This window comes from Syzygium oleosum, unplaced genomic scaffold (assembly GCF_021117445.2).
Source record: "Syzygium oleosum isolate NSW1041296 unplaced genomic scaffold, Sole_v2.1 Sole_v2.14, whole genome shotgun sequence".
Lineage (NCBI taxonomy): Eukaryota > Viridiplantae > Streptophyta > Magnoliopsida > Myrtales > Myrtaceae > Syzygium > Syzygium oleosum.
The window spans coordinates 3,142,151-3,169,770 of record NW_026607498.1 but is presented as its reverse complement, the minus strand read 5'-3'; the positions used below and the strand labels follow the sequence as shown (position 1 = coordinate 3,169,770).

At 39.4% G+C, this 27,620-nt stretch overlaps 4 protein-coding genes across 4 annotated transcripts; 2 read left to right on the top strand and 2 right to left on the bottom strand.

The window, feature by feature from the left end:
- The first annotated feature begins 1,284 nt into the window (after nt 1-1,284).
- Nucleotides 1,285-8,978, top strand: LOC115666159 (3-hydroxyisobutyryl-CoA hydrolase-like protein 1, mitochondrial). Its single transcript, XM_056318075.1, is given in 16 exon segments — nt 1,285-1,349; nt 1,454-1,534; nt 1,733-1,801; nt 1,903-1,966; nt 2,804-2,883; nt 5,009-5,048; nt 5,051-5,091; nt 6,652-6,736; nt 6,986-7,071; nt 7,164-7,285; nt 7,450-7,510; nt 7,855-7,953; nt 8,039-8,140; nt 8,218-8,259; nt 8,461-8,559; nt 8,671-8,978. Coding segments are annotated over 15 exon segments (1,080 nt in total). The 5' UTR covers nt 1,285-1,349; nt 1,454-1,531; the 3' UTR covers nt 8,758-8,978.
- Nucleotides 8,979-9,164: 186 nt separating this feature from the next.
- On the bottom strand, nt 9,165-12,346 carry LOC130139983 (carotenoid cleavage dioxygenase 7, chloroplastic-like). The gene is made up of 7 exons (XM_056318073.1): nt 11,534-12,346; nt 11,274-11,402; nt 10,964-11,095; nt 10,553-10,828; nt 9,909-9,994; nt 9,409-9,726; nt 9,165-9,311 (listed from the first exon to the last, which is right to left on the bottom strand). Exons 1-7 carry the CDS (start codon nt 12,303-12,305, stop codon nt 9,165-9,167), a joined length of 1,860 nt encoding a protein of 619 aa, XP_056174048.1. The 5' UTR covers nt 12,306-12,346.
- Nucleotides 12,347-14,821: 2,475 nt separating this feature from the next.
- On the bottom strand, nt 14,822-16,471 carry LOC115663342 (jacalin-related lectin 3-like). The gene is made up of 3 exons (XM_056317960.1): nt 16,012-16,471; nt 15,394-15,843; nt 14,822-15,162 (listed from the first exon to the last, which is right to left on the bottom strand). Exons 1-3 carry the CDS (start codon nt 16,468-16,470, stop codon nt 14,887-14,889), a joined length of 1,185 nt encoding a protein of 394 aa, XP_056173935.1. The 5' UTR covers nt 16,471; the 3' UTR covers nt 14,822-14,886.
- A 2,208-nt stretch (nt 16,472-18,679) lies between these two features.
- On the top strand, nt 18,680-24,372 carry LOC115663346 (pyrophosphate-energized vacuolar membrane proton pump 1-like). Its single transcript, XM_030585354.2, has 8 exons — nt 18,680-18,803; nt 20,852-21,495; nt 21,580-21,959; nt 22,116-22,202; nt 22,289-22,619; nt 23,001-23,408; nt 23,673-23,732; nt 23,855-24,372. The coding sequence occupies exons 1-8, from the start codon at nt 18,680-18,682 to the stop codon at nt 24,059-24,061; spliced, it is 2,241 nt and encodes a 746-aa protein (XP_030441214.2). The 3' UTR covers nt 24,062-24,372.
- The last annotated feature ends 3,248 nt before the right edge of the window (nt 24,373-27,620 follow it).

Below are 27,620 nucleotides of genomic sequence, written 5' to 3'. Positions count from 1 at the left end.
AGAGTCTATTGTTGGAAAAATATGTTCCTTCAAATTGTAGAAGAAAAGAAACGGGATGAACAATATCAATTAGATTTTAACAACTAATGTTCCAACTTGGCATCCATATTATGAATTTCGACCACTTAAAGATAGATGGGCTTGGCCAAATTTTCACTTTACTAGCTTAATCCAATTAATTCAATGAGGCTCAAACCCTTATTGCGAGTCTATTGTTGGAAAAAATATGTTCCTTCAAATTGTAGAAGAGAAACGGGATGAAAACGAATGGTAGGTGTGATATCTTGTTAAGGAATTATTTGCACGAAATTACTAATGGTCACAAGCAAATTTCCTCTAGGATACAACAAAGTTTCGATTGAGAATACCGAATAGCAATTTCAGTATATCTCCACGGTCTCTCTAGGAGAACAATTAGAAAGAATGGCCGCAGTTTTTCGGAATGAAAAAATGTCTAAAAATTCCGAATGTAGAGACTTAATATTCAATCATATAAAAACTGACTCACTAATCACACCCTTTCAAATAAAGGCATCCCTTCATCAAAAAGACTTATAGTGAATTGGTACGAAATCAATACTCACTTTGAAAAAAGATATATGAAAATTAGGAATAAAATAATAATAAAATATAAGAATAATTTATTATTATTTAATCATTTTTATTAATCCAAATTTTATAAATTCTGAAAAATAATCTTTGAACAAATACAACCTTTCAACATTGAAGGAGTTAAGTAGTTATGTCTGAAGGGACATAATTCTTCCAAAGGTTGTTATCGCGACCTAAATTCCTCAAGCTAATGGATTATTAAGACTAAGCCTAACTCGGGCCCTCCCAAGCCCGAAAATATTTTAAGAGATGAAAAGTGAATGATTTAGAAAATATTTTCTTAAAAATGATTACTTGTATTGTTTATAAAAACGAATCAACCCAAAATATTTCATATCGTCTTAAAAATAGTTCAAATATAAATTATTATCAATAAAAAAAATATTTTTTAAATCAATACAAACGAGCCAATAACAGGGACAATGATGACATGGCACAAATCGTGGGCCCCACTAGTCCTAGTCAGCGCCATCATCCATCCACTGCACATGCCTGACTGAACGAATTTGTTCTTCTTCAGCGACACCGAGCAGAGAAGGAAGGGGAAGGGAGCTCTCGGCGAGCGAGAGGCAAAGAGCCGAAGATCCGTCGCCTCAGAGAAGCCGCGTCGCTCGTTCGCGACCTCGCGGCGCGCGCTTCCCCGGCGGCCGTTGCGGCCGGAGCTTCTGCCGTTCTCCGCCGGAAGCCGCGCCGGCCGATGATCTCGAAAGCAGCCAAGTCGGTGTCGATTCTCCTGGGTTTTGATCCTTTTCTCGCTGCTCTTTCGATGTTCCGATGACGATTCTGCGAAGTCGAGGTTGGGGCTCTGGGTTGAAAACGAGGTTCCTTCTCCTTGGGACAGGTGTTGGTCGAGGGAAGAGGCTGCTCGAGGACGGCGATTCTCCATCGGCCTTCGGCCCTCAATGCGCTCAGCACGGCAATGGTGCGCTCGCTGTTCAAAATCTCCTCTTGCTGTGTACATACTGTGTCGCCCGGTCGATGCGTCAATCTCCTCTTGCGGTTTCCGGCCTTCTTGGATTGATCCCCGTTGCCGTTTCCCCCGATTTCCCCCGTTTTTAGGGGAGGCGCTTGATGTGTGTAGCAACGTGTGTGCGCCTTTTTTTTTTTTTGGGGTTTTCAGGGCGCTAGGTTGCAGAAACTGTACAAAAACTGGGAAGATGATCCGGACATAGGTTTCGTGATGATGAAGGTAGTGGCCTCTTTCTATGCCGATGGATAACGAATGCTTATTGATGCTGTGGTGTTGTTCATCAAAAGAAATAATATTGTTTGGATGTCGAACTTATGAAGGGCAGTGGCAGGGCTTTTTGTGCCGGGGGCGATATTGTTAGCCTCTACCAATTGATAAATAGAGGTAATGTCAGTTTACTACTATGCCCGCTTTATTTTAAATCTGCTTCAAAGTTCTTTTGGTATGATTATTTCTTCCCTAAAGAAAACATCTGTCTGTTGTTGATCAAAGGACAAGACGAAATATGCTTACATTTGCCTAAAATGAAGCTGATGGAAAGGTTTATATCAAAATCAGTATTTGAGGGATTCTTGAGCAAAAAAGTGAATGCTTTAGGGACTAAAATGTTTTTGTGTTTCGGTTACATCATATGTAGGTTACGCTTTGAAAAGTCAATATATATCTTATCTTACCCAAAAAAAAAAAAAAAACTATCTAAACAACAAAAAGACTATTTAGGGTTTTCCAAGAAAAGTGAAAGTTTTGGATGTCATCCGCATCTGCTAATGTATTTGACAAACTTAAAAATGGTGCCACCCGATCGGTTGGTTCTTAGGCCAAGAACACATGTGCTTGAATAAAATTGTCTTGCTGGAATTTTATGAAGAGAAGGTAGATGTGGCATTGATTAGCTTAAGTGCTGGGTGCACCTGGCAATTGCCTTTGACAACATTGGCTGCAAGTTTTTGTGATTCACCCTTAAACAAATTTTAGAATCTCACATGAGGGGAACTGTATATGTACAATGGGAAGTTTTTGTGATGTCTACATTCTGCGGTTTACTCTCTTGTAATCAGTATATTTTTGGTACTTTGAGGTGATTGCTGTAACCAATTTTCCTATTATATATGGTTTTTTCTCTTGTTTATCTTCTATAACCATTCTACCTATTAAAAAAATAGTCTTTCATTATGATGCTACTTCCTGGTAATTTCTTCGACTACTTTTAACTTGATGCAGGAAAAATAGAGGACTGCAAGGACTTCTTTAGGACGTTATATAGTTTTATATATTTTTTAGGTACATTTTTGAAGCCACATGTAAGTACTGGACGTCTTTGAAATCTGTCATGATTATCATTATAATTTTTGGGTTGTGTCTTGATCTACTACTTATCCTCAGGTTATTTAAATAGATCTTCCATGTGAGATGCTTGAATACAGTTTCTTGCTTGGGTACTTCATAAGCAAGGGTTTCGACTAACCATTGACTCTTTCGATATGGCTTATAGGAAATTTTGATTCCTTGGGCTTGGACATGTCATGCAGTATAACAGAGTTGCAGGTGTTACATGTTTGAGGGGGATCAGCTTAATTTAGTCATCCTTTGCTAGCTAATTTCGTGATGCTTTAAGAAAGTCGGAACATTAGACACGAAATTTTAACGATTACTGCCTGCTTCAGGGGTGTATTATCCAATTGAATAAGGAATAGAATCATAAAGCATAACATGTGAGATGCGAATTTAGCAGAAGAAGCGAGAGAAGTAAAGCAAGAATTGGAAATCAAAACTAAAAAGTTAGATACCTGTGAAAAAAGAACCTTAAAAGTTAGATGATTTTTGCAATTGTGGTTGATGGAATTGAAGGAGTCTCTCACGGGATATCAACTAGACGAATGTGATGGAGAATTTTGCAAAGGAAGATTCTGTTACGAGCCTGCTTATTTCTTACAGGACAAAGCATTGGTCAGTAAGATACCAACGTTTGTATAATATGACTGAACTTGAGAGGATGCTTTGTGAGAGCATTCAAGGGAAAATAACCTTTGTAGAAATGCTTGGGGGGAAAATATTAAGTATGAGATAATTTGGACGTAAAACTTAGTAGCTTATGTGCAGAAGGGGAGGGAAAGGTTTGAAATAAGATGGTTGTGAATATGTGTTAAACTTTAAGTATGCAATAGTGGAGGCCTTGCGGTAGTATCAATGCAAGGAAAAAAGCTACAGTACTTTTGTTATGCTCTAGGCATCATTTATTGAACAAGGGAAGAAAGGATTTCAGCGATGTAATATGCAAAGTTACCAATCATGTGATATGACTATGGTGTGGTTGGATTCAAATATCTTTGCTTGCTCTTCTGTTTGTCCTCCAATTCATGTTCCCCTTTCTACAAGTGTTTCAGGTCCACCGCTTGACTGATATTTATCACAGAGACTTCTGAGAGAATGCATTCTGTATTAGGATTATCTATTAAGCTACTCCTGCGAGCAGCACCAAGAGGATTACCCACTCATTAGATATAATAATTTGAAGTTGAGAAAGTTTTTGCTCAGCAAATGCCATTGGACAGCATTCCATCTGATATTCATGTGATCAAAGCTTATGAATCATACATAAGTCTTCTTATGCGATCTTCCAAATCATATTGGTGCTTCACTAATCTAAGATATGATGGCCAAGATTGTATTAAGAGTTATATAAATTTAAAAAGAAAAAAGATCATAGTTAGGGGTGTGCCTATAGCTAACCGAACTATATAGTGTATGGTGAAGTACAGGTCATGCTTATGTCAAGGCCTGTTAATTCTAGGATTAACATTTCATTCATTTTGTTTTCTCTTTTTAAAAATGTGCTTAAATACTGTATTAGATTATTTGAAGCATTGCCAGTCTGAAAGAAGTTTTTTATGTTAACAGAAGACTCATTATTGACTTTCTTCTTGAGAGTTTTGTGATCTGTATCAGTTCCACTCGATAGATGTAGACGAAAAGCTTCAGGCATATGTTATTGGGTCATGCATAGTTTCTTGTCATATCCAGCTTTTGCTGTGCTCATAGTTTTGGTGATTATTATTGCGCAACCAGACTGAAGTGGATTAATGCATCAGCTCATCTTGAAGTTGGAGCTACTCTTGTTTAAAATGTATAAAAAATAGGAGTTGGATTGTGTGCCTAATTTTTCTCCATGAGGATGACCTTGTTACATTCTATACATAAGTTTGATGATCTATTCAGTTAGTTGTTATTATTTCACCATTGGCTAACTTCTCAATGAATTCTTGGGTTTGTAGTTCCTCTTTCCATTGCCATTATTAATTTGCCTTTGGTGTTCCAAAAGTAGAATGGATATGCTAGATCCAGAATTTGCTTGCATAGTTTAAGTTTAGTTGTAGTTCAATTGTGAGAAGTTTTTGTGCTCAAATTAATGCCTTAATCTCCATTTAGGTGGCTCTATTAAATGGCATCACAATGGGAGGTGGTGCTGGAGTTCAATTCCGGGGACATTTCCAGTTGCGACTGATAAAACCGTATGTCTTTGGGAGCTCTGAGCTGTTTATTTGTACTTCATATCATATAGTTTTTACATTGTTCTGACTTATGCCAGATATCATAGTCATGTTCACAATATATGCTTGCTTTCTCTCTTGAATGTCCACGTCCTTGACATTTCTTTTTTGAATTGTTCATTAAGTAATCGACGTTCCAAATATTATCCTGACGAGTTGTAGGAGTGGTGTACTTGTGAAAAGGATTAATTGGAGCTTTATGTCGTCCTTGCAATTCTATATTAAAATATAATAAATCAAGAAACTAGCTTTCTTGATGTCTTGTGTCTGATTGAGCTGGAATACGTACATGAGCATGACCGTTTTAGGAAATCTTGATGCTTTGGTCACTTCATTTTAATTTTCTCAACTTCACCAGGAGAGGAAGTTTGCTTAGTGTAGTGTTGGCAGGTTCAACTTTTTGCGTTGCTGACATGAGATGTTATAATTATCAAATACACTTCATTTCACTTTCTGAGGCTGGTAGATACACATAGCGTCTGATTTTGCAATGATCACCAGGTCGACATCGCCTCTGGTACAAGTATTAGCAAAAATATGTTTGTGGTTTGTAGGTGTAGCGTGTATCAGAGTGTTAGTGGAAATTTGAGGCTTGACACATGCCTAAAGCTTCAAGTTACACTTTTCGAAATTCAGATTGAGCCAGTGTTAGCTGGTTTTAATGGATTGAATTTAGTCAATGCTAGAGTTTTACAGCCTTTAACCATCTGAAGAGGTAGACCTGGAGTATACTGGGAGCAAGTTCCAGTCCAAATGGTTGAACCAGCTTGCCTGGTTTGGTTTATAGAACATTGGTCGGGAGAAATTACTTGTAATTGATTCTTCAGGATGAAGCCTTGTGCAAGGAACACAAAATTGGTCGGTTTTGCATGGAATTAGTATGCAATGGGTGATTGGCATAGTGCAACGGGAAATGGGTGCTGTACTGCAAAGTCCTTGAAGTCTGCACGAGCTTCCATACCAGAACGTCTGTCTTTTGGATCTTCTGCACATTTATGACATTTAGGGATCCGTTAGATCTATTTATATTCCGTGCATGACTTAATAACCCAATTTTTGAGTAACTACTTTCATTTAGCTACCAAAGGTACGATGCTATAGGATATCGATGGCGACACTGTCATCTTACATAGTATTTGACTGAAGCTCTAGCCAGTGATGTTTGAGGAAGCTTTCTAAAGAGTTAGGTGGCAACAAACAAAGATAAACTGTAGGTCTAAATTGTCCATGCAGTTCAAAAATAGTTGATTAGTTGCTTTTCTCTAGGATTGATGTTTTTCTTGTCCATATTCAATCGCCAAGGAAGATCATGTGCCATAAGTGTTAAAATGAACTGAATACATGCACTTTTGATCAAAATCTATTTTTTTTTGCTCTTAATTCCTCTAATTCTTGCCGAGTACGGCGAGTAGAACGAATATTCTGTATTTAGCATACAAAACTATCACGAGTGCTCTATCTACTTGCGTGGTATATTTGTGGTTCATGTGTTCTTGGATTTTGAATTAGCTTATATTGCAGGTCTTTGCCACACCGGAGACTCTTATTGGGTTCCACCCAGATGCTGGAGCCTCCTTTTACCTCTCACATTTACCTGGTCATTTAGGTATATTGCAATAGCTTCCATTCTTCTTCGAAATTGAACCCTTATATGCAGACAATATTTGACATCGTGTAGCACTATTTATGTCCTTCAAGGAATGCCAGTGTTTTTGTTTACCGAGTGTTTTGTGGAAGCATCTATTCTTTGGTCAGTTAATAATTTGATGGTGCCTACCACTGTTTACCTTCTATTCTCAAATGAAATGAACTTTTTGCCTTCTATTCTAAAATGAAATGCACTTGTTTTTTGTAGGAGAGTATTTGGGTCTAACCGGAGAGAAGCTCACAGGGGCTGAAATGATGGCTTGTGGCCTTGCTACACACTATACCCTTGATGCAGTTAATCACCTTTTTTCTTCGTTACTCATCGGTGGCTCCTCACTTTAGCACCTATTGCAGAATTAAGCTCTGTTCTCCTTGTCATGCTGCAGAGACTTCCCTTAATAGAAGAACAACTGGGGAAATTAGTTACAGATGATCCATCAGTGATTGAGAGTATGCTGGAAAAATATGGAGACCTTGTCTGTCCAGATAAGATGAGTGTAATTCACAAGTTGGTGCTCTTTCCACCGAAGATAATATGATATGTCTAGTTAAAAACACTTGGGACTTGTGTTATACTTCTGTTTTCTCATTCATTTTTTAATCTTTTGATCCTTTGAATTTTACATACTGATTTTAATATTATGCTTAATTGTCTCTTGTTTAATGTTGAAGGATGGAGTTGGTGGATAAATGTTTTGGTCAAGACACGGTTGAAGAGATTATTGATGCCTTGGTAAGACACTATGCCTGGTGGGTGATTTATGATTATGAGCTTACTGCAAAATAGTTATCTGCATGCTGCATTAGCATAATCCATTTGTTAACATTACCTTCGTGTGCATAGGCAGTCCTGGGATTTTTTGTGCATACTCTACTGGATGAGTGTTCTAAGACACTGGTTTAGACCTTTTGCTGGATAAGTGGGTTCTGACGAAATCTTTTACATTATGCATTGAGCCAGCTTCAATTTTTTTAAGTTTAACTGCTTTGGCCAAGTAATTGTACGATTACTTTGCTCTTCTTGGTGTGCTTAATGTAGGAGACTCTAAATTGCTATGGTGCCACATTGTCATTCAGGAAAGCAAAACAGCTGGACTGAAGGATTCTTGGTGCAATTCTGCCCTTAAGAGACTTAAAGAAGCTTCTCCATTGAGCTTGAAGGTTTCTTTGAGATCTGTGAGTCCTCATAAGCATCTTAGTTGTCTTTTTGCTGTTTGCAAGCATTTCTTCATTTGATCCCTAAAGTAGTCTAGTGCTTTAGGTACGAGAAGGGAGGTTCCAAACCTGTGACCAATGCTTGGCTCGTGAATATCGCATGTCCCTACAAGGAATATCAAAGCAAATTTCTGGCGACTTTTGTGAGGTGAGGTGAAGATTGTCTTTCTATATGTCGGAATACATGATCTTTAAGGAGTTATTTTTGTGATGGTTTCTTTTCAGGGGGTTCGGGCACGGATGGTGGACAAGGACTTAGCACCGAAGGTATTCTTTTCCATCCTGCATTTTTAAATGTTTCACCTGTGGAGCTAAGTGGGTTGATTAGATTCAGTTTAACTCAACAATTGAACATCTTGATGCGAGGACATGTATGGAACTTTGATGTCATCTGGTATTTGTGGGTTAAACATCTTTTGCCAAGCTATCTCATTTATGTGCAATACCTTCTGGATTGTGAAATTGCAGTGGGATCCTCCGAGTTTGGATAAAGTTTTGGAAGACATGGTGGATCAATACTTTTCACCTCTCAGTGAACTTGAACCTGACCTCGACCTCCCAACAAAAGTGCGAGAAGCCTTCACCTAAATCTGTTTACTTCCATCTTATTCATCTCCGATGAGTTACATCTGTGAAGTGGCAAACTGGGATTCTAGACGAGACTACCTATAGTGGCAGCTGAAATTAGTCAGAAACCGTCATTCTCAATTGGAATATGGAGGTTTCCCCAAATTGTCAAGGTCCATTCTTTCACTTCAGTTTTAGATGGGACAGGATCAACTACAGCTTTTGTGCTAGTTGAGGTTTTATCTAGTTTGGCTAGTGTGATGAAATTGTTATGTTTTTACTGATGGTCAAGTCATATATGAATCATCTTTGGATCCATTGACATGCGCTTGCCTATTGTCTGCCTGGTGGTAGTGGCCGGTATTGACTAATGAAACTGTGGCATGACGGACTTGGACCGAGGAGAGAAATTACCTTTTGCCATTTTCAATTTTTCTGGTGAGGAACATCAATCTGTGTTTCCATAACTTGCAATTTTACTAGTGTGGATTTAGCATGGCAACAACCAACTGGTAGTCTAGAGCAGAAAGGCAAGCACATGGATTCCCAAAGCCAAGAATACGTTCACCCAGTATTGATGATATGGATTACAGTGTATGTACAGGTCAACTGTCGACGTCCCAGAAACCGTGAAATCCCAGAGGGAAGTTCAATTCTTTAGGCACTTCGAGTCGTGCTACTAGAGCGTCGGCTTCTCCAATCCTCTTTGGATTCAAAATGACTAGATAACATCTCTGAATCGAGACTGCATACTGCAAGACACAAGTGGGACACAGGTTACACGACTCTCGCCAGCAGTGGCAACAGTTGTAATACACTAAATATGCCGTAGTTGTGTTAGTCATGTACCTCAACCACAAGGATGTGCCCGTCATCTTCTTCTCCGGTTCCTTTGGGGACGAAAATCGGCTCGCCGATGAATCTGCGGTTACCGGTTGACCATGTGCTGCTAGACTTATCAGACATGTTGAGCTTTGCGACAGAGTCGAACGGGAAATGTGGCAGTGCTGGGCGGGTACCGGAAGTTGTTCCACCGTATATGTACTTGTTTTTTCTCCCTGAAAAATCCGGATTTATCACTGGAAAATCCGTAGGCCGCGTCCAGTTGTTGAGAGACTCCACGGAACACTTTTGGCAATCCCCTTCAGCGTTGACATCAATGGACACCTGCATTATAAAAGCCCTAAAATTAGTGAGTATGTACAGAGAGAGTCGCAAATTCTAGCTTTTACCTTTATAGGAAGATTGATATAGATGCCACAGCAAGTACACGCAAGTGCATCTTTTCTTTAAGTGCGCGCAATCGCACTGCATCGACCTATGTATGTAGGGGCTAATTTGAGATATACCTGAACCAGATGAGGCAACAAGGCCTTCCCATCTTGTTTGACATTCATGATGGAAGGATCCAATCTACTACTCTGCCAATTATATCCTGTTAAAGGCCAAAAATAAAAATCAAATCCTGCCCCAATATATTACGACGAATTGTAACGTGTACCCGGAACAAAATTCACCTTCAAGTCTAGCAAAAGATCTATTACTAATTAGTGATAATCTTCCAGGGTGGATCGGTTCACGGATCCTGTGATCCCCAATTTCAAAATATTAGAATTGGGAACCAAACCAATCAATTCTGGAACTGCCGGTTCCTGAATTGGCCAGTTCTGTGAGTTTCTTTTTTTGGCTAAAAGAGGCTTCAAAACTTGTTGTGGGGTAGAATTGGCAATTCCCCCCTAGAACCAGTAATAGGCCAGTTCTAGGTTCACGAAACCTGGAACCAAAATGTTTCTCCCTAGAAATGGCTTGGAACAACTGGTTCAATCCGGTTTCCGGGTCAAGCCGGACCCGGCGCTCACCCCTCAGATAAATCGACGATAAGTGATTATGCTAGAATTGAAATAAAACATACTGACTAGGGTTCAGCTAGTTTGGTCAAGCAATTGCACCAACGTACATCATGACCACTTAATTGATTTAGATCTATACCCACCAAAGAGCTTGTGGAAATTGAACCATTCGTAGGAACAAACACAGGCTTGGAAGCGAATCTCCCTCGTCCCTTCCTCATCGTCCACGGCCTCGAAGGCATTGCCGAAATGCATAAGCCAAAGCTGTGCAGGCACTTCTATGGCGGATCTCCAATCTCTTCCCTTTTGGCTCTCGTCTTGTGATCTTGGAAGAAGATAGATCGGGGATGTCGATTTGCCGGGGTCCACTGATAATGCCGATATCATCGGTGATATTCCACACACTGCACTTATTGACCCTGCACAAACTTTTTGAACTCAGGACTCTTGCTTTGATACTATGCAAATTTCTATGACTTTACCGTCGATTGCTCTAAAAGTTTAAACTGTTAGATGGATGCATGATTCGATATTCAAATGTATTTCAACATTACCCGAAATGTCAAGCTTGATGCGATTCCCAAATAATATGTAGTGAGTATCGGTGAAAGCCCAGTCGTGAATCATTAGATGATCGGGGATGTTGAATTCCTTTTTCTGCAACAGCTTGAAATCGGAGTCGAATTCTGGGGTTGCGAAAAGAGCATATGTTATGCGCAGCAAAAAAGAGTAGGCTTCTGTTTAGCCTTCGGGTCGGCGAAGATAAACCTGTTTCTGTGTTTTTTCATGCAGCAGGATATCCAAAACATTCGACTCGACTAATACCCATGAAGGCAGAAAGAATGAAATGAAAAAATAAATTACCATAAAAGGTGAAGTTACTACGGGGCAGCAGCATGTCCTCTGCATTGCACGACAGAGTGAGAAGCCTATCGTTCCTTGCGTCGACCTTGTAATGCGACAACATTCTCTTCGCCGGCATTTTGAACACTCCTGCATTTCATATCCACTTAAACTTCCTCTTCAGTTTCCTTAAAATTTCAAAGACTTTAATGTTCAAGAAAGAACATGAAAAATTAACTCACCCAGAGACATGTAATAATCCACGAATATGTTTTACGTACCATATAAGATGGGCTTCAAAATGCTAGCGGCGACATCCCATACGTCACCAACACCGTGGCCCTCGCTGTGCTGAGGCTCGCCATGGCCGTCGATCATCTCGAGCTTCCCCACCGTGTTCAGCGACCTGGGTTCGATCTCGTACGGGTCGCCGCCTTCCCAAAGGCACAGCAACTTCCCTCCCCACTTCACCACGCTGGTGTTGGCGACGTTCTTCATCACCTTGGTGTTGCCGACCTTCCTCCCTCCCTTCAACACCGAGAACGGTCCCCGGTGCGTGAACCGCCACGTGTTGCTCGCCGGGTCGTGCTCCTCGACTTGGGCCTCGGTTTTCACGTACCGGGCCATGAACTTGACCTCCTTGTTTTCGGGCGCCCCGCCGAACACGAAGCCCCTCAGGTAGCCATGCCCGTCTAGCGGGTGCACCGTGGACCCGTGGTCGTCGGCAAAGAGCCCCGGGCCAATCAGGTAATACGTCCCCGAGGGGAAATCGGATGGCACCGCCCCGTCCACCAGCCGGAGCAAAACAGGCTCAGCGGTCTCGGATTGCGGCGACACGAAGAGAGACTGGTAGTCCCAGAACGCAGCCACCCGATCTTCTTCCACCTCCGCCGCGGAGACGCCCGAAGAGCGGCTCTCCGATGTCGAGATCGAGATCGCTCGGGGGGCCTGACCGGTCGCGGCGAGGGCTCGGCCTGCCGGGATTCGATCATGCCATGTTGATATCGGGAGTAATTTGGTTGGACTTATGTGACATATTGTATTGGCTTGCATACTGCTTCCAAAGTGACAAGCTTCGAAACTATTTTGGTGCTTGTGGGATACAAAACAATGGCGAGGAAGACGATGTCGAATCGATCGGGCTTAAATAAATATATGTAAAAAGACCAGAGAAATCAAATATTTGGCCAAGTGCTTTGGTTGAAATTACGGATGCGCCATCGCATGTTTCATCTATTCTAAAGGCAATACGATATCTTTTGTATTTTCATAAGATGAATGTTTCCTGATCTAATTAATGACATGCAATATACAAGGCCACATAACGAAATATTTATCATATCCAAAATAGGTAATCGGGAATCCTATCTTAGGTTGCTGTGCTTTGCTGGAGAAACACTAGGGAACTGCTAGTTGCTGACAGGAAGTTCGCAGGTGGCGTCGGCCCAGGTTGAGGCTGGTGGGAGGTTTGCCGAGATGCCGAAACTTGCTGAATGGCGTCGCAAACAGCTGCAGGGCTGGCGGCTGAAGGCTGTGACGAGAGGGATGGCTTGCTGGGACTTCGTCAATGTCGTTGGGAATGGCTGTGGCGTCATGGAGGCAGCAGACTGCAGCAGCGAAATCTGGTAGGCGACGCAACATTGCACCTAGAGTGAAGCGCGAGGCGGCAGGGCTCTGGCATATGAAGCAACTAGGCGCGGTGGCGGTTGTTTGGGAAATTTGATTGCTAATGAAGATAGAGAAACAGTAATAGATCCTTGATGCTTTGACGTGTGATGAGAATTACCGTCCTTAAGGTATTATTTGCCCCAACTATTGTTGCTGTCAGGTTTAGAAGAAATATACTTCTAGGATATATACCAAAGCCGCAAAGAAGCAAGTTCAACAATTACTCAATTTCTCTCTTGAAATTTCACTTTGAATGTGTTATTAAAGTTGTGTGTATGAAAAGAGAAGAAGAGAGAGTTCCGAAAAATTTGTAGTTATGAACAGTTGTGGTTATGATAAATAATGTGCGATTCGGTCTTTATTCATTAATCAATCAGCACACCTCCTGGGACTATGTATCTTATCCCCAACCATCACCACTTTTCATGTTAACAATAACTTTTTTTCATAACCACCGATAATTTTTTTTTAGGACGAAAAGTCACATCTTTCATAATCAAGAGTCACATTTTTTATGATAACAAACTATTTCAACAGCGGTAGGCGCATGGCGACAGGATGTGTACGGTGGATAATGGCAGCAGTGGAGAGGTACGTCGTGAGTGGCTTGGCTCTTGGCCTTCAACGCTTCTCGCGTGCGAGTGTTTAGTATTCCCTCTCTATAATGTCTGACCTCACCAATCTTAAGAGAACCAAATCTTCATGTAGGCTAAGGGTTTGGGCTTTCTTAAAAACAATATTTTCCTATTTTGAATCATAAGATATATGCAATATTTAAGAAAACGAAACCTTTCCTTCAATATAATTTGATTTTAAAAACCAATGTTCCAACTTGGCATCCATATTATGAATTTCGACCACTTAAAGATAAATGGGCTTGGCCAAATTTTCACTTTACGAGCTTAATCCAATTAATTCAATGAGGCTCGAAACCCTCCTTGCCAGAGTCTATTAGCTCCAATCCAATGCGGTTTATGTTGGCTTAATGCTAATAAACGAAAAATGCTCCTAATATTTAAATGTAAATTAATAATATTTTTTGTTAGGGGGTTGGGTTGACTCCTAATTTTTTATGCGATGAATGCCTACATTGGTCGTCAAAATTTAGGTGTCAACAACTTCAAATTCATGTGGCAACGTGAAGATGGAGTGCAACCCTTAGATCTATAAAAGCAGAAATTCCTAGGGTTATGATTTGGTTGAGAAGTTCTATTCTTGTATTTATGATATCTCTGTCTCTAATTCGAAAGTAGTCCTCAAATGACTATTCATGTGATTGTTTTTTTCATTTTCCTTTCTCTTACGGCTAGTTGTCCCATCCAAATATAATCTCATGTTACGCGAAACGTATCATGACTAGCGCTTGAAAAAGAAGAGTTATTTAACATCGTCTACAAAAAAAAAAAAAAAAGAAGAAAGTCTTAGGTGATTAACATGAAAAGACTATTGCAAATTGATTAACTTTTAATTTGTTGATTTTTGTACCTAAAAATCTAAATTTTACTCAAATGTGGCCACATGTTTATAAGCCATTAAAGTTTGAAATTTTTGATTTTTTTCACTAAAACTTTAAATTTCACAAATCCATATTCTGCCATTTTGAATTTTTTTTTTTTTTTTTGACTCATAAAATTTAAATTTACAAAGTACATTTCTAAAATTTTTATTTTTTATTTTTGGACTCAAAATTTAAATTCTAAATAAAATTTTTTTTGTACTCAAAATTAAATTCACAAAGAATTGTTATAGTTAAATTTTATTTTTTTTTTAAAAATTCACCAAATTTATTTTATCATTTTTTATTTTAAAATTTTATGAATTTTCAATTTTCATTTTCGAAAAAATTGTAAAATAAATCCTACAAAAGTAGTTCTTTCTAAAACAAAGGAAACAAAGAGGAAGAGTCTTACAATCACAAGCCAAGGAGAAAAAAAAAAAGCTTGGGGGAGGGAGGGGGATTCATCTACTATGGCTCCAAACGCGCTCCAATAGAATTAAGATATGGTCCCGCCGTTCCGAAAAAGCCAACGATCCTGCCACCACCTGATTCCGAGGGGATACGAAATTCTGTTATGTTTTCACGAGCATCCCATGGCCATTCTTCCGTTCCGAACGGTCCGTAAACTTTCTTCGTGGTGTGTATTTTCAGGCCGCGGATGATAGGGTCACTATTTTTTTTATACGGCTTCATACAACCGGATATCGAGAGTAGACGCTCCTTGGGATAATCCAGAGTGGCTTGCTAGAATAGCAAAGGGAAACATGTCTTACTTGCGAAAACAGAAATAGGTTCGAACCTTAAAACTCTAGATATAGGATGCCAAAAGAAGTGCCTCAGTCTTCGATGAAAAGGAAATGTACTACATGAAACTAAGAACATTATGGAAAGCAACGTGCATACCTGAGCGAGTTACAGACAGAAAAAAGACGAAAGAACAGAGAGAGAGAGAGAGGGATTGAGATATGGACTAACCTTGTGGTATCGATATCTGCCTTTTTTGCCATGTTCAGAGCCTTCCACTATGGAACCATTGTTATCGTACACAATCCTGATGGAGTGAATTATGTCGCTGGCCAATATATGAACTGCCCTCACATTAGCATGCACTCCATCATCCCACAAAGACCCACCAGAGTTTCCAAAGGGTCTAACGGTTTTGAAAGGACCCAAATGCGGTATGGGTTGCGCATACACTCCTATGGAATTCAGAGTCTCGCCGCATCTTCCAAAAAAGCCAATGATTTTGCTTCCGGTGGATGGATACCAAAAGTACCTCCCGGTCTCCTCGCCAAAGGGACCGTATGTATTTCTGTTGCTGTGAAATGTAAGCGACTGAATGATAGCATTATTGATGCCATCACTGTTGTCTCGCTGGTAACCGGAGATCGACGTCAAATACTCCTCTGGATATTTCAATGGAACCTGCGCAATCTCAAAAGTATCTCTTAGAATTGGACAAGTGGTGTAAACAAGACCTATTTGTTGAGTTTAACTTACCAAATCACTTGACCAGACATTTTAACATTGTCTCGACCGATGAGATATTAGTAAGTAAACAGCAATGGATCGGAGAGGGAAAAAAACACTAACCTTGTCGACCTTGGTGACCTTCGCCTCGTCTTCTCTGGTGCGGCCATCGTGCGGAACTAGGTGACCTTGTTGACTACCGTTGTCGTACACTAACTTAATGCAAAGGATAGCATCGTTATGCATTACCTCAATATTCCTCACACCGTCGAATTGCCCATCGTTCCAGTCCCCATCACATTCACCTTGGCCGAGGTGGCCTCCAAATGGCCCGATTGATTTGATTGGGTAGAGATTCGAGATCGGTTCAAAATATGCTCCAATTGCATTAAGATGTTCACCGCTCCACCCGTAAAATCCAACAATTTTGCCACCCGTTGCCGGGGATGAGAAGTGCTTTCCCTCTTCATGACCAATAAGTTCTAACTTTCTTTTGTTAGTTTGAAAAGTGAGAGATGCAAGTCCGAATGTTTTGTTGTTAGGCTGAAACATATACCCGGATATTGAAGTCAAATACTCCATTTCAATCTGCAATAATAGACATAAGCATCAAACTCATGATTTAAGTCACGAAAGAGTCTCCCACCATCATCGCAGGCAATGTAAGTTTCGTAAGGATTTTGAAAAGCATATGTATGCATGAGGACATACCATTTCAATCTCCTTCATTTCGATCTCCTTCCCTTCTGTTGGCAACTCGTTTCCATCAATGCCACGGTGTATCTCCTCTTCATACTGAAACTTGATTGATCGGATGAATCCCTCCCCACTTGAATCGAGTTTAACATTGATTTTCCTTACATTGGTATGCTGATTGCCATCATCGCACTTCGACCCGCTTTCCCACCCAAATAAGCCCACGGACTCGAAAGGGTACAGCTTGTTAGAGCATAGCTTGACACGTGCTCCAATAGATTCGAGAAAATTATCACTTCTCCCGAAAAATCCGATAACTTTCCCAGCTTCTGGTGGTAAGGAAAAGTAGTGCCCTTCCTCTCTACCAATGGGTCCCAATATTCTTTTGTTGGTTCGAAATGTGAGCGAGTTGATTAGCTTACGATTGCCACATACATTGAAATATATATGGACAGGTCAAGTGACCATTTATTATTAAGTAATACTTTCAATCTGTATTTTTAGGCCATGGCGTTGAAGAGTAGAGCACACAATGTATCTGTCAATATGTCAACGTAGATTAGGCTTACTATTTTACTTCTTTCCAACACTATTATCGAAACTAGAGAAAAGGAATGAAGAAATTGAATAATTTCATGTAGGTTTTTGCTATAATTACTAGACTTTGCAGCTTCTTTTCTTCATATTTTCTTTGTAAAAGTATTTCATTTGAAATTGGTTGATCTTTTATCATTAACTCGAGGTTCTCTGTACCAGCAATTGTGAATCATAGCTTCACATTTCATTTTATAATTAACAATTTCCTTTATATAGTTTAATAGCATTATTAATCTATTCTTAAGGAAAACATTTTCGAAAGTAAAATCCATATACCGAAAAATTACTTCCCTCTCATTTTCATGCTCTTCACCAAACAAGAGAAAATCAGTCAGTTTCCTTGAAACTGAATTTCGGGTAAAATCATTTCTTTCAACATTAAATTTTACATGAAACAAACACATCCTAAGTTCTATAAATTTGATTCATTTCCAGCCATCTATGTGATAGATTAAGACTCCGTTTTCGCAAAAAAATTTCTATCGAAAAACATTTTCCTCAATTTTCTGTCTTTGGATCTCTCGGGAAAATAAAGTCAATAGAAAGTCTTTTAATTGTCAAAAAAAATATAATGTTGAATTCAAGAAAATGATTTCCTCTTTTAAAAATTAAAAATTATTTTCTGAAGTATGACTAGACATTAGCTCTTAAACCAGAGACCTCGGCCCTTGAGCAAAGGAACCCCAACGGCTATGCTCGGGTCCTTGACGGTCGAGGTTGGGTCCACAGAGGCCAAGTACGGGACATTGGTGCCCATGCCAGTATCTCAGTGACCATGCCTGGAAACCTAATCATGTGCCCAAGTCACTGGTACCCAAACCTGGGACACTGGTGCTCGTGCCTATGTCCCGAGGGCCATGCTTGGGTACTCAACTTCCACACCTAAGTCATTGACACCCGATACTTGGTCCATCGAGGCTAAGCTCGAGTCTACAAAGGCTAGGCCCAAGACCCCGGTGCTCGTGGCGAGTCCCAGTGATGGTGCCGAAACACTTTTCTCTCGCGCCCAAGACACCGACACCCTAGCTCGGGTCCATCAAAACCAAGCCCAAGTCTCTCGAGGCCAGGTCTGGGACCCTAGTGCCCATACTTGGGTCGTGGCAACCATGCTTGATTAGTCGGCTCTCGCGCCCAAGTGACTGGCACCTAGCCCTACAACCATTGAGGCCAGGCCCTAGGTCCATAAAGGCAGGGCCTAAAACCCACGAGGTAGGGTCCAAGACCCTAGCCCAAGACCCTGGTGCTCGTGCCCAGGTCCTTGATAGTCATGCCCAGTTACTCGGTTCTTGCACCTAAGTGACAGGCGCTTGGGCCGAGTCTCTCAAGGTCGGGCCAATGACCCTGGTGCCTTTGCAAGGATTCATGGTGGTCATACCCTGATACCCAACTCCTTTACCCAAGTCATTAACACCAGGGCTTGGTTAGTCATTAGCTCTAGAGCTTGAGTCCCTTGAGATCGAGCCCATGACCCTGGTGCCCGTGCCAGTTCCTAGTGGCAATGCCCAAGTACTCAACTCCTACACTCGAGTCACTGGCGCTTGAGCTTGGGTTTCCAGTGGTTGGGCTAAAGAATCCTCAGCTGCTGCGATCGAACATTGGAGATTGGGCCCGAGTCCCCCTAGGCTAGGGCTTAGTCCCTGACAATTGAAACGGGGTCCCTGCACTCAAGTCTAGGACCTTGGTGGCTGGGCCCGGGTCCCTCGAGGCCGGGCCCAAGACCTTGGCTCTAATGCCCGGGTCTTTGCCAATCGTGCCTAAGTCCTTGGGACTTTGATTGTCGAGCCTAGGCCCATCGTGGCTGGGTTGAGACCCTGGCACCCAAGCCTAAGTACCCCAAGGCTAGGCCCGGGTTCTCAACACTTGAGGCCGGGTTCCATAAGAGAATAGGAATTAAACGTTTACAGTTTGTAAAACCGATTCAATGAAACTTTATTTAAAATTTGATGATATATTCACAAAAATAAAAGCAAGTTTCTTTTTCATACGACGGAAAATATTTTTAGTTCATTTCAAGATTTCAGTCAAACACCAAAAAATATGAACATTTTCCTAAAGAATAATTTTTTAAAAACATTTTTCAGAAATATTAAATTTTCCTCAAAACAAATAGAGTCTAAGGGTGCCTTTGTTTTGCGGAAAATGGACCATTTCTGGAAAATATTTTCCAAGAAATCATTTTCCAAGAAAATGAGTTCATTTTTCGGCGTTTGGCTAAAACCTAAAAAGACTTGGAAAGTATTTTCAGTTGTTTGGTGAGGAAAATTTGATGGTGAAAATTATCAAAAAATTTTGTATTTTTTAAATTATTTCAAATTATTGTTATTTTTAAATTATTTTTATTAAGAAAAGGAAATGCATGAATGTTTTCTTTCTTCGAAAGAAAAGAAAAAGAAAAGAAAAGAAATGATATTAACAAATTCAAGATGAGTAATTCCAGAAAGTGTTTTCACCTTCTTAGATTAGGGAATTCACTTTCCTAAAATTAAACATGATATTTGTGTTGATCGAAAAGTATTTTCCATTGACCAAATCATTTTCGGAGAACCAAATGAATAAAAGTCTGGAAAACACTTTCCGGAAAAACACTTTTTCCAAAACAAACACACCATAAGTTCTATATTTTTCTTCCATCTGTTTTGCATTAGTTATAGGGAGCTTAATAAATGCAACTAATGAAACTACGTCAAGTTAATTTAAATTAGGATCGTATATTTTCATATGTAGTTGGCTTTTGTAGAAGCATATTGTATTAAAAAGGCGAATTGCTGACGATGTACAACCATCTATTTTGAAGTATTTGTTCACTTCGTCAGTGAACGTGTTTCAAGGGCTTCATCGTTATATATCGTGATTTGGTCCAGAATATTTCTCATTTTTGTGAGATTGTCATCTTTGATTTGTGAAACTTGTGACGAAACACTAATTCTATAGGACTAGTTAAGAATATATGAACCGTTCGTATATTTCTTTTAGGTTCTCTTTTGGGTTACATTCTCGCTTCTCCTAGCTAAAGTCCTTATACGTGACAATGTTTCATACCTATTTCTTATCTTTCTGATTTAAATTATCTTTCGAACTAGAGCATTATCAGTACTAATGTGAAATTAATTTTTTTATTTCTTTTATTTTTTTCCAATTATTTTTCTCCCGTAGTTGTTTACCTTCTCCTGTACTAGTTCTAACATCGAAGCTCAGTTCTAACTTTAGTTCTGATGTTTTTCCATACTCTCGGTTTTTTATTTTTGGTTCTACCCTACTGTTCACTATTGCAGGTCATAATCTGCGTCTAGTTTCTTGTTTATTTGTAATGATTTGATTTAATGTAATGTTTAGATGTATATACGATAATTTTCTTGGTCTGGATGTAGTTCAATACTTTTTATTTCATTAATTATTTTGCAGAACTGGGTAATTTCTTTCATCCCTTTTCCCGTCTTGTCCTACTCATTATGCTTTTGTCACTCCTACGCCGGGGGGATTTAACACTAACACTGTCCAGCTTGCCAACGGTGAATTGTAACAAAAACCATATCATCTTCTAAGCTACTCTTTCGGAGGCGCTGTAGGTTAGGCTTATTATTTCTTGGAACTAAGTTGAACAAAACTAGGCAACGAAAAGAAGTAACTGGATTTAACTGAATTGTACGTTCTCTCTTCACACATAACGTAGAATTTCAAGAATCAGATTTGTTGATTTATTTGCTTCATAGAGAGGCTAAATTATCGTTTGTGATTGTAACAGGTGCGACATCTTTTCTGTTCACGGAGTACCAGTATGTTGGAGTTTTCACAGTTGCTTTCGCAATTCTAATCTTCCTCTTCCATGGCTCTGTTGAGAGCTTCAGCACCCAAAGCCTGCCTTGCACGTATGATCCTTCAAACATGTGCAAACCTGCACTTGCCACTGCCGTTTTCAGTACTGTTTCATTCCTACTTGGTGCTTTCACCTCAGTCCTCTCTGGTTTCCTTGGCATGAAAATTGCTACCTATGCCAATGCAAGGACTACCTTGGAAGGGAGAAAAGGCGTTGGAAAAGCTTTTATTGCTGCTTTCAGGTCTGGTACAGTTTCCGGATTTCTTCTTGTTGCTAATGGTCTTCTTGTGCTCTATATAGTAATCAATCTGTTCAAGTTGTACTATGGCGATAACTGGGAAGGTCTTTTTGAGGCCGTTACCGGTTATGGTCTTGGAGGTTCTTCCATGGCTCTCTTTGGAAGAGTCGGCGGTGGAATTTATAGCAAGGCTGCTGATGTTGGTGCTGTTCTGGTGGTAGAGTTTGGGACAAATATCCCAGAAGATCAAAGAAACCCAGCAGTATGTACTCTCTTACTTTAGCTCTATCTCCTAAGTATACCATTCACATTTTAGTCATAAATGGGCTTGATCTTAATCATTCAGGTGATTGCTGATAAAGTTGGTGATAATGTTGCATATATTGCTGGTATGGGGTCTGATATTTTTGGCTCTTACGTCGAATCATCCTGCGCTGCCCTTGTTGTTGCTTCCATCTCTTCTTTCGGAATCGATCATGACTTCACTGCCATGTGTTATCCCCTGCTTATCAGCTCTATGGGTATCCTTGTTTGCTTGACCACAACTCTCTTTGCGACCGACTTCCTTGAAATCACAAATGTGGAGGAAATCAAGCCTGCATTGAAGAAGCAACGTATTATTTCCACAATTCTAATGACTGTCGGAATTGCTATTGTTAGCTGGATTGCTCTGCCTTCATCATTCACAATTTACAACTTTGGGTCGCAGAAACTTGTGAAGAACTGGTGAACTCTTTGACAATACTCATCTCTTTCTGATCCTAAATGCTGCTTTCATCTAATATTGTTCATGTGACATGCTTTGAATGTCAGCGGACTTTTACAGGATTGGATCAGGACGTTGAGTATATGTAGTTGCTAATTATGGATATGATCTTGCAGGCAGCTGTTCGTGTGTGTTGGTGTAGGTCTTTGGGCTGGACGAATAATTGGGTTTGTCGCTGAATATTACACCAGCAATGCCTACAGGTATTAATTTCTAGAGTAAATGAATGATTAGAATCTTTACGACCGTTGATGATCATGCGCTGACCACGTAAGCCTTTTCTCTGCAGCCCTGTCCAAGATGTTGCTAATTCCTGCAGAAAAAATGCCGTGACCAACATTTGTTTCGGCCTTGCCATGGGATATAAGTCTGTCATTTTCCCAATTTTTGCCATTGCAATTAGCATTTTTGTGAGTTTCAGTTTTGCTGCCATGTATGGAATTGCTATGGCTGCCCTTGGGATGCTAAGTACCATTGCCACTGGATTGGCCATGGATGCTTACGGTCCCATCAGCAACAATGCTGCAGGTATTGCTAATATGGCTGGCATGAGTGACAGAGTTCGTGAGAGAACCGATGCCCTTGATGCTGCTGGCAATACTAGTGCTGCCATTGGAAAGGTACAGGCAATCCTTGCATATGAATATAGTTCCGGACATTGTCCTGTTGTCCTTTTAGTATCTGATTTAGATAAAATCCATGACTTTGCAGACGAAAGGGTGTCTGCGCGTAGGAACTTTTCATGAGATCACGTTCATATCATCCAGAGTCTGTGCACATTGTCCAATTCATATCTTTTTCTCCATAAAAGAATTGATATTATGCTAATTATGCAAATTGATATTATGTTAATTATGTTTGGCTATAATCACCTTTTTTTTCCTTGATGTGCTGCCTTTCATCTATCATTCTTAATTTTAGCCCTATTGTCCAAATTTACTTTCCCGTTGTTTAAATCTAATAGTAGATTGTCCATTTTTTTTTTCTTATCTGGTATGTAGGGATTCGCTATTGGATCAGCTGCTCTGGTGTCTCTCGCTCTGTGTGGTGCATTTGTGAGTCGTGCAGCAATTTCTACCGTTGATGTCTTGACACCGAAGGTCTTCATCGGTTTGATCGTGGGTGCCATGCTTCCTTACTGGTTCTCTGCGATGACCATGAAAAGTGTGGGAAGTGTAGCATTGAAGATGGTTCAGGAGGTCCGCAGGCAGTTAGACATTCCAGGGCTCAGGGAGGGTCATAAGAAGCCTGACTATGCTACATGCGTCGAAGTTTCAACTGATGCATCTATCAGCGAGATGATTCCACCTGGTGCCCTTGTCATGGTTACACCACTTATCGTTGGGACCTTCTTCGGTGTGGAGATGCTGTCTGGTGTATTGGCTGGCTCTCTTGTTTCTGCTCTTCAGGTAATCTTTACCAAAATAATCTCTATCTATTTTGGTAGTCTGTGTCGCTCAAGGTATATCTCTTGATACAATGCTCGTTAAACGGGGTTAAGATATTGTAGTTTCTTTATTCTTGAACAAATTTGTGTAGGTTGGTGAACTATGTTTGCTGATTAATGCTCTTAGAATCATAGCTATGACGATATTGGAGCTTCACATCCGTTGTCACGTTTGATTGTGGTATTTCCCTGATGTATAATATTTGTTGGGCTTGGTTTCAATCAGATGGCAATTTTTGCATTTTACCCTGGTGGAGCATGGGACAATGCGAAGAAGTACATTGAGGTGCAACTGCTCCAACTGCTCAGTTTTTGTCGATATACTCATCTGTGGTGGTTCAGTGACCTGCTAAGAAAAGTTGAATGACTGAATAGATTTTTATCTTATTGTCATGAATTTGCTTTCAGGCTGGTGCTTTGGAGCATGCGACGATCCTTGGCCCTGAAGGATCCAAGCTTCTCAAGGCTGCTTTTAGTGGAGATACCATCGGCAATCCACTAAAGGGCACTTCAGGCCCATCATTCAACATCCTCATTAAGCTGATGGCCATGGAGTCGCTCATGTTCGCTCCCTTTTTTGCTGCTTACGGTGGTCTACTGTCCAAGATATTCTGAGGAGGGAATGGACGACTGCCCTTTTGTAGCAGCAGAATCGTCATCAACTAAATTCGCACTTGGCATCTATTTCCTCGTTAGTTTTCTATAGCTTTAGTGAAAGTGATCCTTTAGGATGATGATGATGATTACGATGGTGAGGATTTTATGTTTAACATGGGTATCTCTGCATGAGTTTTAAGGTTGAACCTGGCAATTTTCGAAGTATGGACCGGCAGATTCTTCACTTTTAGTGTATTTTCTATGTTTTCCTCGTAAGAGAGAACAGTCATCAATGCCTTTAATATGCAATCGGGGTCATTTTTCAGCTGCTGATGATCTTTGCGGTATTCTTTAAATCTTGCTTTTGATGTCCATATAACTTGAAGTGTCTACTTGTTATGATGATCGTATTTGGATTATTCTTCGGATGTTCGAGGCTATGTTCATCTCTCTTCATGTAGTAAGATTACTTATGTTGGCTAATGTATCACCTAGAGGGGGTGAATAGGTAATTTCAAGAAACTTGACAAAATATTGCGAAATTTTTAATAGGTCAAGTTTGATATAAGCGTAAATCAGGTAAAAAAATGTGTTGATATACGCATGATCAGATTATATCAAGTAGTGCAATGTGCTTCTTTCGGGTAATAATGAATATGACTTATGACCATAGAGATAGAGAACGATACACTCAGAGCTTTATAATGGTTTGGTTTTGTGTAAATCTACGTCTACTCTCCCAGACTAACATCATACTAGCTAGATTTCACTAATAATCTTTGACTAGTTTAGTAGAATGTGCCGCTTATACCCAAGCACTTTTATGCTCAAGCAAATAAATCTCATTATCTCACACCTAAGTACAAACTATAGCGCTGACAACACTTCTCAAGAGAGTACAATTTCAATATACTCGAAAAGACAATGTGAGAATGTAAATCTTTATTTAAACAAGTCTTGTTGATCTCCTTAACATCTAATTTTCTAGCTGGACAATCTTCACGATGATCAATCTTGCAGATGACTGTTGGACAATTTGTTGAGCATATTAATTTAGCCTTTGAAGTCAATCGATCCGAGTTCCTATAAATTTGGTCGCCTATACAATCAAATTTTTGATTTCCAAAAAAAAATGTAGCTCAGTTATGTAAAGTATCTTGTCTTCAAGATGATTGCCAATCAATTAAGATATCACATGGGATTGATTTTTTGCGTAGATAATACGTGAGATCGATGATCAATCATTTTCTTATAAATAAGGGAGCCATACCAAATCACAAGCTGTCAAAAGATAAGATTAATTTATCTTGGCATATTAACCTCAAATCATGTGACAAATTTGTTGTCTCAAGTAGTGTAGTCGCTCCGCTTATATTAGTAATCCCCAGTTATATCTAGCTTCTCGGTAATATCATACTTTCGCTTATATCAGGTTCTAGTTATATCAAACTCCGGTTATATCAGACTTCCTGGTTATATTACAATTTTAGTATGCTCAAAAAGACAATGTAAGAATGTAAAGCTTTCTCTGAAAGGTTAATACCACGAAAAATCTCATACTGGTACACCTGTGATAAATTTACTCCAAACTGGTACACTTATGACAAATTTATCCCAAACTATTTTTTTTACCACAAAAAACCCCAAACTAGTACATCTGTAATAATTTTACCCCAAACTAATTTTTTGACCACCAAAAACCCTAAACTGGTACATCTGTGACAATTTTACCCCGAACTAATTTTTTGACCACCAAAAATCCCAAACTGGTACACCTGTGACAATTTTACCCTGAACTAATTTTTTTACCACCGAAAACCCCAAACTGGTACACCTGTGATAATTTTATCCTCCGTTAGTTTCTGTTAAATTTTACTGTCAAATTGTTAAATTTGATGACACGTAGTAGTTGACGGGTGTACAAGTTTGGGGTTTTACCCCTCTGTTTGTCACAAGTTTACCAATTTATGATTTTTCGTGATATTAATCCAATTTAACGGATACTAACGGAGGATAAATTTGTCACAAATATACTAGTTTAGGGTTTTTAGTGGTCAAAAAATTAGTTTGGGGTAAAATTTTCACAAGTGTACCAGTTTGGAGTTTTTGATGATTAAAAAATTAGTTCGGGGTAAAATTGTCACAAGTGTACCAGTATAGGGTTTTTGGTGGTCAAAAAAATAATTTAGGGTAAATTTATCACAGGTGTACCAGTTTGGGATTTTTGGTGGTCAAAAAATTAATTCATGATAAAATTATCACAGGTATACCAATTTGAGATTTTTCGTGGTATTAACCTTTCTCTGAATTTGGATTTTTGCACTCTGGATCTCATGTGCTTTTTCTTAGTGTCTTTGTTGATCTCTTTTTATACTGCTCAACATTTTCCAATTAGACAATCTTCATAAGGATCAATTTTCAAGCTGACTAAGCGCTAATTGACGATCAACTAGTCTTCTACTAGATTTTGTAGTCATTACTTCATTACATAGCATCGTATCAACATGTTTAAATAATAAAAGAATGGATATATACGGACAAACAAAATAATGGAGGAATGTGCAGGGTTTGCTTCTATATATGGAAGCCATTACTTTATTTCATTGAAAATTGAAGAGCAATTTATTAATTTAGGGTTTGCTTTAGAATAAAAAAATTAAGTATTATGGGTCAGTCAGTCCGACTGCGAACCGAACCAATTATTCCCGATTCCAAATTTTTTAAACGAGAACTGCATCAGTCCTCTCAGGAACCACCCAGTACCAGCCGATTTAGTCCAATCCTCTCCAATTTCCGAATTGGACCAGACCGATGCATGCCTCTAACTGAGGGTAAATAGTCGTTTTCCGCTGCTTTTCCTTGTTTTTTCCTTCTCTTTTAGGGTTTTTTTTTTTTGTTTTGATTCGGTTGGTTAGGTATACTGTGGATATCATATCACCATCGTACGCAACAAGAGTTATTTTATGTGGCGAATGTTTCACGTTGACATATATATATAGGTAAATTAAAGAACAATGGGAAATTTAAAAGTCAAGGTAAAAAATTAATTGAGATGCATAGCATATTAAAATATGACCGATTCTTTCCACCACATCAACCACACCATCCATAATACGTAGAATTCTTTCTCGTCCGCATCAATTTTCGGACAAATAACCATTTCTTTTATTAACTTTTCAAACCCAACATTTTCTTTTATTATCTTTTATTAACTTTTCAAAACCACCCATTCACAGTCGCATATTGATAAGTAAACCCATGATTTATTTTGCCTTTCCCACCCCCTGCTGTGAATAATAGTTGGCCTTAAACAGGCTTTTGGCACGATTTGACAAATTAAAAATCAGCATGCGTTAAACACACCTTAAAATAAGGGTTAATACCACGAAAAACCTAAATCGGTACATTTGTGACAGATTTACCCCAAACTATTTTTTGACCATAAAAAATTCCAAACCCAGTACATCTCATGATTTATCTCGAACTATTTTTTTGACCACTAAAAACCCCAAACTGGTACACTTGTGACAATTTTACCCCGAACTAATATTTTAATATTATTTTTAATTTTTTTCGA